The sequence below is a fragment of the Gekko japonicus genome, unplaced genomic scaffold, assembly GCF_001447785.1.
Source record: "Gekko japonicus isolate JY-2015 unplaced genomic scaffold, Gekko_japonicus_V1.1 scaffold3754, whole genome shotgun sequence".
Classification (NCBI taxonomy): Eukaryota; Metazoa; Chordata; class Lepidosauria; order Squamata; family Gekkonidae; genus Gekko; species Gekko japonicus.
The window spans coordinates 65,932-76,301 of NW_015159822.1; the positions used below are offsets into that span (position 1 = coordinate 65,932).

The following is a 10,370-nucleotide window of genomic DNA, read 5'->3' on the forward strand; positions in this document are numbered from 1 at the left end:
CGGGGCTGAGAGAGCTCTGACAGAAACTGCTCTTTTTCGAAAACAGCTCTTATCAGAACTACGGCTTGCCCAAGGTCATCCAGCAGCTGCAAGTGGAGGAGTGGGGAATCAAGCCCGGTTCTCCCAGATTAGAGTCCACGCACTTAACCACTACACCAAACTGGCTCTGACTGAACACTGAAATATTGATTAATTAATAAAGGAAGAGTTCAGATATCAAGGTCTGGAACCCCTGAATACCCAATAGACTCTTCGAGTGTTACAAAGGGTGACATGAGATTTTATAGTCTGTCACAAGCAAGCAAAACATTGTTATTTGTGCCATCAAACATCAGCACTCTGACCTCACAGGTCTCTGATGGGCGGAAAGCCTTTTGGGCCGGGCTTTCCCAAGTACAGTTCATTCTACCTTTTACTTTTTAATAGACAGTGGGCGCTTCTCTCCCCCAGACTGTGAAGTTCTAAAAGTACCTATCTGACTTAATAGAAGACAGGGTGTCTTTGTTCACCATTTAGCTGATTTCAGAAATATGTTCTGGTTATAGCTAAAATGCAAGGCCATGAGGCCTGTCTATGGGCAAAATAATGGTCTGTTAGCAGCTTTTTATTCTCCCAGCATGCATTTTTAAGCAGTGGCCATTAATGAACCACAGTATCTGAATATACGTTCATGGTACTCAGCATATCATGGAAATGCTAGGTGTACCTACTAAGTTAACCTGTTAGTCAGTGGCAGAGTACAAAAGTGTTTCCTAAACTGTGCGTACAGCAACGCTGTTTCAAGGGAAGTGACTTCACGCGAGCGAAGTACAGGAAGAGAAAGAGCTCTTGTCCCGGCGGGAGCTGGGAAACCGCAGTATTCCAACATTTGGTTTGTTTTTTAATCTTCCAGAGAGGCCACGACTTCTACGAAGGGGTGCGAGCAGGTAAGGTTCAGGCCGGAGAGGCCATGTCAAGTTAGGAGCGGGGTTGCTGTCGTCTACTTCAGGCTTGTTGTTACTGTTAATGGAACGGGAGCCAGCCGCTGGGCGTGGATTTGTAACACTGTCAGTCAATGTTCCCTCTAAGCTGTGGGGTCTTGTGAGCAAAAATGCTACTTTGTGAGCTACTGGCATTAAAGTTGTGAGTGAGCAATATGGCTACTGCATAAATTAGCTTGCTCTGGAGCCCTCCTTCCTGAGCTGAGACAAAAAATGTGTGAGCCGGAGGCTGAAAAACTGTGAGCTAGTTCACACTAACTCAGCTTAGAGGGAACACTACTGCCAGTCATTCCGGCAGGTTCTGTGCTAGATCTGGGAGTCAGATAGAGGGTGGCGCCGGGCACCACTCTTAGGTGCAGCCTGGATTTCCCTTTACTGGAATTTTATCAAATAGAGCAGGAGTCCAGGAGCACCTTAAAGACTTACCAAAACATGTGGCAGGGGAGGAGCTTCCGCGAGTCACGGCTCACTTCTTCTGATACGACTCGAATGTGAGTCCATCAGTCCTCCTGTCTCGGAGAGTGGAGTGCTATTGTCATTCGGCATCTGAAATCCCTCAGAGGAAAGACCGGAGAGTCTGGGACTTTTCCGTTTAGAAAAGAGACGACTAAGGGGGAGCATGATAATAAAGGTTTATAAAATTATGCCTGGGGTGGAGAGGGTTGGCAAAGAGAACCTTTTCTCCCTCTCCCAAAATATAAGAACTCAAGGGCGTCCAGCGACGCTGATGGGCAGGAGGTTCAGGATGGGCAAAAGGAAATACTGCTTGACACACAGAGAGTGATGAAAATATGTGGAATTCACTGCCAGGGGATGTTGTGATGGCCACAGGAATGCACAGCTTTAAAAGGGGATTAGACAAATTCAGGGAGGATACGTCTGTCGATGGCTACTAGCCAGGGTGCCTGAGGGGAACCTCCACATTCAGAGGAACTAATCCTGTGAATCCCAGAGCCAGGAGGCAACATCCGGGGAAGTTCTTGGCCTCTCTGCCCTGCTGTTGGCCCTCCAGAGGAACTGGCTGGCCTCTGTGTGAGACAGGATGCTGGATTAGATGGACCACTGGTCTGATCCAGCAGGGCGCTTCTGATGTTCTTAGGAAGGCCTCAGGCTCTGTGCCCTGTTGTTGGCCCTCCAGAGGAACTGGTTGGCCTCTGTGTGAGAGACAAGATGCTGGACTAGATGGACCACCAGTCTGATCCAGCAGGGCTCTCCTTATGTTCTTACAAAGGCCTCAGGCTCTGTGTCCTGTTGTCGGCCCTCCAGAGGAACTGGTTGGCCACCGTGTGAGACAGGATGCTGGACTAGATGGACCACTGGTCTGATCCAGCAGGCCTCTTCTGATGTTCTTAACTATATTTCCAGGGAATGAGCCTTCAAGAGTCAAAGTTTCCTTTGTCAGAGGGAATGTTATTTAGCAGGGCAAGAAAGAAAACCATCCCAGCACTTTTCCTTTTGACATTCTGGCTTCCCTTGGCCAAGAAATCTCTCTATGTTAGAATGTGCCGTTCCCCACCCGCTTTTGGAAGTGTAGAATCCTAGAGGACCGGCACTTGGCCATTTTTATGACTGGTGAGATGGGCTCACCTTGGGCCTGCTTGTGAAATTCACTGCCCGTTGCAGAGAGATCCCTATTGTTAACACTACTTTCTGAAAAGGATGCTCTAAATACGTAGGAAGACAAGCAGCAAAGGGAAATCCTTAAGGACGCAGGAGCCTTCTCCCAGAACCGAGACGAACACCGATGGTTGTGATTTTCATTAGGAGCAAGCACTGTTCTTAACACGCAACCAGATCAATCATTGTGCCGATCGATCCAGCTGCCTGAAGTGCTGATTGAGAAATAAATCTCTCACGACAGCAGCGGTGATCGATAATCCATTTCCCATTTAAGGGCCTTGATTCTTCAGAGCAAAAGATTGAATAAGACAAAACCGGGGTCGAGAGTGCTGTTGACAACAGTGCCTTGCCTTCTAGGACAATATCACTTCCAACTTGGTTTTGCCCATTGTATTCCAAGGGAAGGCGACCTGGCTAGTAGCACTACACCAGTCTGGCGTCGTGGTTAAGTGCGTGGACTCTAATCTGGGAGAACCGGGTTTGATTCCCCACTCCTCCACTTGCAGCTGCTGGGTGACCTTGGGCAAGCCATAGTTCTGTCAGAGCTGTCCTTGAAAGAGCAGTTCTCTCAGAGCTCTCAGCCCCACCTACCTCACAGGGAGTCTGTTGTGGGGAGGGGAAAGGGGGTTGTAAGCTGCTCTGAGACTCCGAGTCAAGGGTGGGGTATAAATCCAATTTCTTCTTCTTCTTCTCCTCTTCCTCCTCTCCCCACCTCTCCTTGCGCTCTTCTTTGTCTTGTCACCATGGCGGTACGCTGGTCTGTACCGTAATTGGCTCCTCGTTGGTTTGCCCTGGGCTTCCACATTCATCCATCTCTCAAGACTGATTAGTGGAGCTATTGACATAAATGCAGAAGCCCTATCTCTGAATGAGCCCCATGTAACAGTTGCGGCTAAGGCCTCGGTAATTGTAGAGGTCGACCAGGGGGGCCCAACCTTTTCCAGCCTGTGGGCACCTTTGGAATTCTGACACAGTGGGGTGGGTTCAAGTACAAATCGGCTGTCACAAAATGGCTGCTGCAGGAGGCAAAGCCAGCCCCCCCACTTACTGTCAGTCACACAGGGAATGTCGTGAGTCAGTGAAGATCCTTGCGCTGTGGTGGCGACTGCTGCCCAAGCAACATTTTTAAAAATCAGCGCAGCCAACCAAATTTCCGGTAGCCAATCAGAACCCTTGCTGGGCAAAAGCCCCGCCTTGGCCACACCCACTTTCTAAAAACACCTGGTGGGAGCCAGAAAAGGTCTTGGCGGGCACCACGTTGAGTACCCCTTGGGGTAGACAAAGGCAACATACTGTCGGAGCGATCTGCATTTCTAATTTTTATCGTTTTCTTTACGTTATTTATAAAAGACGAAAGATTTATGCGATCTGAAGAGAAGCCAGCGTATTCTAGGTTATTTATAATCCATCTTTATCACCAGGACTCAAGGCGGATTACGCAGAGTGAATTATTACAATGAACGGGATGGGGCATTCAGCAAGCAGGAAAACGGGATTTGGGTCGTAGAACCAACCAGAAATCTTTAAAAAAAAACCAGAATTGAAGTAAAGCATAAGTGTTCACGTGACACGTTACACAATGTGCAGTTACACAACAGGGTCTTATCCACTGCCAACAGTAGCACAGTATCTGAATAACTTTTCTGAATCGTTGGATACAGTGCAGCTCTGTTGCCTGCGTTTTTCAGTTTTGCACAGTTTGAGGGGAGCCAGGGGGGGGGGAGCCGTCCTCGGGCAGGCCGTCGCACAAGGTGGTTGTGTGTACCCGAGGGGAGAAATCGTCTTGTTTCCCCCTGCCCCATCTTGTCGGACAGCCGATTCTTCTCGTCCTGTGACCTTTCTAGCAGCAGAACGTCAGGGAGCCTCTTCCAGAGACCTGCTCCCAAGCAGTGACATTCTGCGGAAGAACGGTCATCACTAGAGCGTCTGTAGTCTGGTTTGAGGGGAAATTGGGCGAGAGTCCTAGGTCCTTTCCGCATTTGCCTGCGAATCCAGATTTTCTCAGTGTTCCGAGTTGAGGCCATTTAAATCCACGGCAAAACAGCATCCAAATAACCCCGGGGGCAACAGCAGGCGGAAACCCCGGGTCCGACCCCTGAAGGGAGGTAATGTCATGCAGGATAGGAGGGGGAACTGAATAAAAAGACGCTTGAACTCGATTTTAGTGCAGAATGGGGGGGGGGACTATGGATGTTTTGGAGGACGTTAATTCCTAGTGTCGCTGTGGGTCAGATGTGACTTGACGGCATCTCGCGCACAGACACAGAGGCTGTGGAATGAAGAAAATCAGTGCCCCCAAGGTTAGAGTAAGTTTCCATAAAGCAAATATTAACAATGAATGGGAGGCTGAGATAAGGACGAGGGACTTTTGTGATAATCGGGGGGGGCACTTTGAACGTCCAAATAACCCCGGGGGCAACAGCAGGCGGAAACCCCGGGTCCGACCCCTGAAGGGAGGTAATGTCATGCAGGATAGGAGGGGGAACTGAATAAAAAGACGCTTGAACTCGATTTTAGTGCAGAATGGGGGGGGGGACATGGATGTTTTGGAGGACGTTAATTCCTAGTGTCGCTGTGGGTCAGATGTGACTTGACGGCACCTCACGCACAGACACAGAGGCTGTGGAATGAAGAAGATCAGTGCCCCCAAGGTTATAGTAAGTTTCCATAAAGCAAATATTAACCATGAATGGGAGGCTGAGATAAGGAGGAGGGGCTTTTGTGATAATCAGGGGGGCACTTTGAATGGCTCAAATTCTGCAGTTGTGCTGGGCTAGGTATGTAGCAGGATCCAGTTCATTATACAAATCACGCGACAGTTCATTACGTGCAGAGCAGGCCGTTCAAATAAACGCTCAATACTTCACCTTTAATTATGTGCCATTACGATTCAGAAGTTGAGAATGCAAATATTTACTTTTCCTTTCGAACCATTAGTGGAATGGCTTTGTAGAGGAAGAACAGGCCAAACGAATAGCGCTGTAAGGGCTGCAGTGGAATTTAGTTTTGCTGTACAGTCAGCAAAGGGAACAGGTAATCGGCTGCTCGTGATATTTTTATCTGCTGAAAAAAACCGATTATTTCCCCCCTTTTTTCGGCAGTGCTCGTCGACAAAGACCAGTCCGCCAAGTGGAAGCCAGCTACCTTAGAAGAAGTGACCGATGAATTTTTGGACTCGTGTTTCAAGTCTCTTGGAAGCAGCGAACTCAAGCTACAATAGATTTGGACCAAGGCCAGCCTAATTCTGTGTTAATTCTCGTTTCCTTTAACACAATGAAGGAAGGTTTGCAAATTCGGCCTTGAAAGGAATAACCCGCTGTGAGCAAATGCTTATTACTGTTACGTAAGGAAGAGGATTTAACGTTTTTGGAAACAAAGCTCCGACTACTAGAGAACTGGGGCAGTGCTATCATCAGCTGAGTTCACGCTCTAGTGCTTTCCAGAGAAAATTAAGACTGTGTCTATAAAGATCCTGATATTCTTTAGCAGAGCAAATTAACAACTGTCTGCATGGGAGGTCAACCGTGCAACAGGGGGAAGACAAAAGGGAGTGTTGGGACTAAAAAAGGTATCTTGGTCCCCTCTGACTTCTTCACCGCTGGATCAGGAGCTAACAGAGCGATAAACGTGAGACCCATAAAAATATGGTTGTATTTTTTTTCCATTGGGTGATATTAACTTAAAACCAAGTTGATCAATTGTATGGGTTCCCTGATTCAACCTGCATATATTCACAAATTAATAAACACAAATCTAAAATAAAAAATACCTTTTGGAAAAACGTTAATGCTACATGTAGAACAGGGAGGGAAGGCGGCACGGTATAGCCCGGAGGCGTCAAACTCATTTGCTACAAGGGCCGGGCCTGACAAAAATGTCACTTTGTTGGGCGGGGGGCAGGCCTTGTGTGCCATAAAATGTCATGCCGGTAACTGGAGATATAAACTTTATAAAAAAACACCGACAAACCCAAGTAACAATATTATATCTTACTCAAAATACAAACATGCTTTAAACATTAAACACTCTTACAGTATTTCCTCAAAGTATCTCCCTGACGCCCGCCCTCCCGCTTCCACCGCCCATTACTCATTAGCACTGGGACAGTATATAGGGACACAATGCACAGACTCTGTCATCTGGCAGTAAAGGTAATCAGTTGCTTGTGGGGCGGATAAGAGCCCTGGATGGGCCGGTTGTGGCCCGCGGGCCATATGTTTGACACCCCATGTGTAGCCTGATCTCGTCAGATATGGGAAGCTAAGCAGAGTCAGTACTTGGAAGGGAGACCTCTCCGCGGAGGACTCAGCAGAGGAAGGCAATGGCCAGCCACCTATGCTTCTCACTTGCCTCAAAGGCCTCTGGTCCTGAAGAAGTGTTTCAGATTTCATCTGCTTAAAAAGGGTTATATCCTGCACACTCTAGAATTTAACAAGGGGGGCTACCACCATAAAACCAAGCAGGGGAATAGAGAGCCAGTGTGGTGTAGGGGTTATCTGGAGAACTGGGTTTGATTCCCCACTTCTCCACATGAAGCCAGCTGGGTGATCATGGGCCAGTCACAGTTCTCTCAGAGCTGTTCTCTCAAAAGCAGTTCTCTTCCAACTGCCCTAGAACCAGATTCCATTGATTTAGAATCATAGAGCTGGAAGGGACCTCCAGGGTCATCTAGTCCAACCCCCTGCACAATGCAGGAAATTCACAAATATCTTCCCACACACACTCCGTGACCCCTGCTCCATGCCCAGATGATGACAAAGAACCCTCCAGGATCCCTGGCCAAACTGGCCTGGAGAAAATTTGTTTCCTGACCCCAAAGTGGCTATTGGCATTTCCCTGGGCGTGTAAGAAAGGGCCACAAGAACTAAGCACGGAGGCAACCCTTCCCACCCTCCCTCTCATGATCTGCCTAAGTTCACAGAATCAGCATTGCTGTCAGATGGCCATCCAGCCTGTTTGAAAACCTCCAAAAATGGAGAGCCCACCACCTCCTGAGGAAGCCAGTTCCACTGAGGAAGTTCTTCCTAATGTTTAGCTGAAAACTCTTCTGATTTAATTTCTGGTCCAACCTTCTGGGGCAACAGAAAACAACTCCACACCATCCTCTGTATGACAGCCCTTCAAGTATATTCATGGATTTAGTTATAACAGTGATGATTGAATCAAAACCCTACATCTCCCAAGTGGACATAGATGTTTTCTCCTACGGGTTGAATGCTCACACTTATTGTGCTTTTTATAGCCAGGCGGGTCAAGACCACGGTTCCTCTTCTTCCTGCTCGTTTCCATGGCGATAGACAACGAAGTGACAGGAAGGTAAGTTGAAGGAAAGTGGAAGAAAGGGATCCAGCTTATTGCAAAAAATGCTCAGCGATGGTTAACGAGAAACCGGCGAGAATGACAAAGCAAAAACCAACACACACATGCTCAGAAGCACAACCATCAATTGCCAGTACGGCAACCTTTTAAGTAATTTCTTCATTCAATAGAGAGGAAGTACACTCAAGCAAATCTTCCCCCCACCCAGGCTTCTCAGGTTCCCCCCCCCCGGCCACCAGCAGGCCCCCATCCCCTGCCATAGGTGAGACCTGGCAAAAATTTCTACATTCTACCCAAATACTAGAGCGTCGCCCCAGCACAATGATGTCACTTCCGGGTCAGGTGGGCAGTAATGTAAGTACAACGCTGCACGTTGGCAGAGCCTCTCTTTCTTGGGGATAAGTCGTCCCCCCCCCCCGCGCAAGCAAGCTGATTGGTGGCTGGGCGTTAGGTTCTGGCAGCAGGAGACCCATGCCTGGGGTCTGGCACCCCTACTTTAGTTTCTCAAGCATACCAACACCATCATGCCTTTCCCCTCTTCACAGTTTGTTGAATCAAACTTAGCTAGCCACATATCTCTCCTTATATATAATTGTGAAGTGGGGTGGCAATTTCTGAACATTCCACGCGCTCCTAAATCAGTTGGTCCATGATGTGTCACTCAGAAGCTGTCCCTATCCACTGGCTGCATTGCCTGAGTACCGCCTCCAACATTCCAAACAGTTTGCTGTTCCTCTCCCCCACATAGCCAGTCGGATTACAGAGGTCGTTTGCATATGCGGCCTGATTGGCCTTTGCCTCTAACATTCTAAACAGTTTGCTGTTGGGAGTCATTGAATGTGTCCTGAGGTAAAATACATATCCCAATCTTCCTTTAAATGGTCACTGGAGTTGCCAGTCTCCCTGTGGGGCCTGGAGATCTCCCAGAAGTCACCGTGTTCCCCAGCCACAGCACATCATTTCCCCTACAGAAAATTTTCCAGCTATTAAAACTGATGTCCAGATGACCAAGATCAATTCTCCTGGAAACAATGGCTGCTTTGGCCAGTGGACTCTATGGCACTATACCCTGCTGAGGTCCCTCCCCACCCCAAACCCTGCTCTCCTCAAGCTCTACCCCTCAAATCTACAGGTATTTTCCAACCGAGAGTTGGCAACCATGTAATTGGCTATGGAACCACTTTCCAGACCCTTGGAACCCAGAAAACATGGCATAGGAGGAGGTGGTTTTCTACCTTAGCTGCCACTGCATAACCCCAAATCAACATAAGTCGGGGGTGGAGGGAACCATACCTGTTATCATGAGGCTGTCCTCCCATACTACCCACTTGGGGCAGCAAAATGACTTGAGACAGCCCTGCCTTATAGCTAAGCAGAAGGAAATAAACACTGTTTGCCTCCCTCTATTTTCCCCTTCCCTCTGCCACCCTACCAGCCACAGCCAGGACACTCACCTGGAGCTTCCTTCTAGAGCTCGTTGTATTTCTTCCCACAACGGGCCTTACTCCTAGTATTTATATATATTTAAGTTCTCTGGACACACACACAAAAGTATGAAATTTCTTTTTATTCAAACACGGTTCCAAGTGGTTAATCACAACGTCATCTGGGTAGAAAGAAAATGTAACAAATATTGTAAAAATATATTGTAATACACTATAGTTGAGGGTAGAGCTCCCTTTCCTTATAGATGAAATATCACATTTACAAAGATCTGTTGCAGCTTTAAAGCACAGTGGCCATTATTTCCTTCCTGTTAAGAAATTTTTAAAAGTCAAATGTGAGACTTGTTATGTCCCGTGCTACAGCGTATCACACAAAAGCTTGACTTTCTGCAGTATATTCGTATAACATGGAATCCTCTATACCTCGGATAGTCTAACAGGGAGCCCTGTCAGGCATTTGGTCAGTCATATCAATGGCATTAAATGGTGCGAAGAGACAAATGTGTATTTAGAAACGCTAAGAGCTTCATCTGGTGTTCCCACCCAGGAGAAGTCAAGCTGCTTTCCAGCTGTGCTCGTATTTCCCGTTGCTTCTGTCTCTTCCCAACCCGCTCTGCGCCTTTCAAACCCAGCTGGAACTGCGCTCTTCTAGAAGCAAGAGATCCGGCCCCCAGAGAAAGGATTTTCCCCCACCTCTTAGGACTGCTATTTCACCTGCCAGAACAAGATGCAGGGGTATCAGTGATCCTTCCTGCTATTCCGAATATTTACATATATAGCAATGTTTGAAAATGGTACCACACGGCGGGTGAAGAAATATTGGCCAGGGCTACTAACAGTCGTCCATTTAGGTTTCCTTTGGACCAGTTATTTAAGTTGGCAGACTAACTATGAGCGTGCCTCGTCCCCTTTCTCCAATCACACAGGTTCTATTACATTAGCCATATGTCAGCGAATCCCATCAGGAGATAAACCAAGAGATCGTTTCAGCGGGTAGCCGTGTAGG

General features: G+C 47.7%; 1 protein-coding gene across 1 annotated transcript in view; it reads left to right on the forward strand.

The window, feature by feature from the left end:
- HIBCH (3-hydroxyisobutyryl-CoA hydrolase) overlaps positions 1-6,346 on the forward strand; it is a gene marked incomplete at its 5' end in the record, with an annotated part of 35,737 nt that extends 29,391 nt beyond the window's left edge. The window contains 2 exons of the mRNA XM_015407796.1: positions 893-926; positions 5,702-6,346. Of these exons, the coding sequence (XP_015263282.1) occupies positions 893-926; positions 5,702-5,820 (153 nt within the window). The remainder of the gene's footprint in view (positions 1-892; positions 927-5,701) is intronic.
- Positions 6,347-10,370: the final 4,024 nt, after the last annotated feature.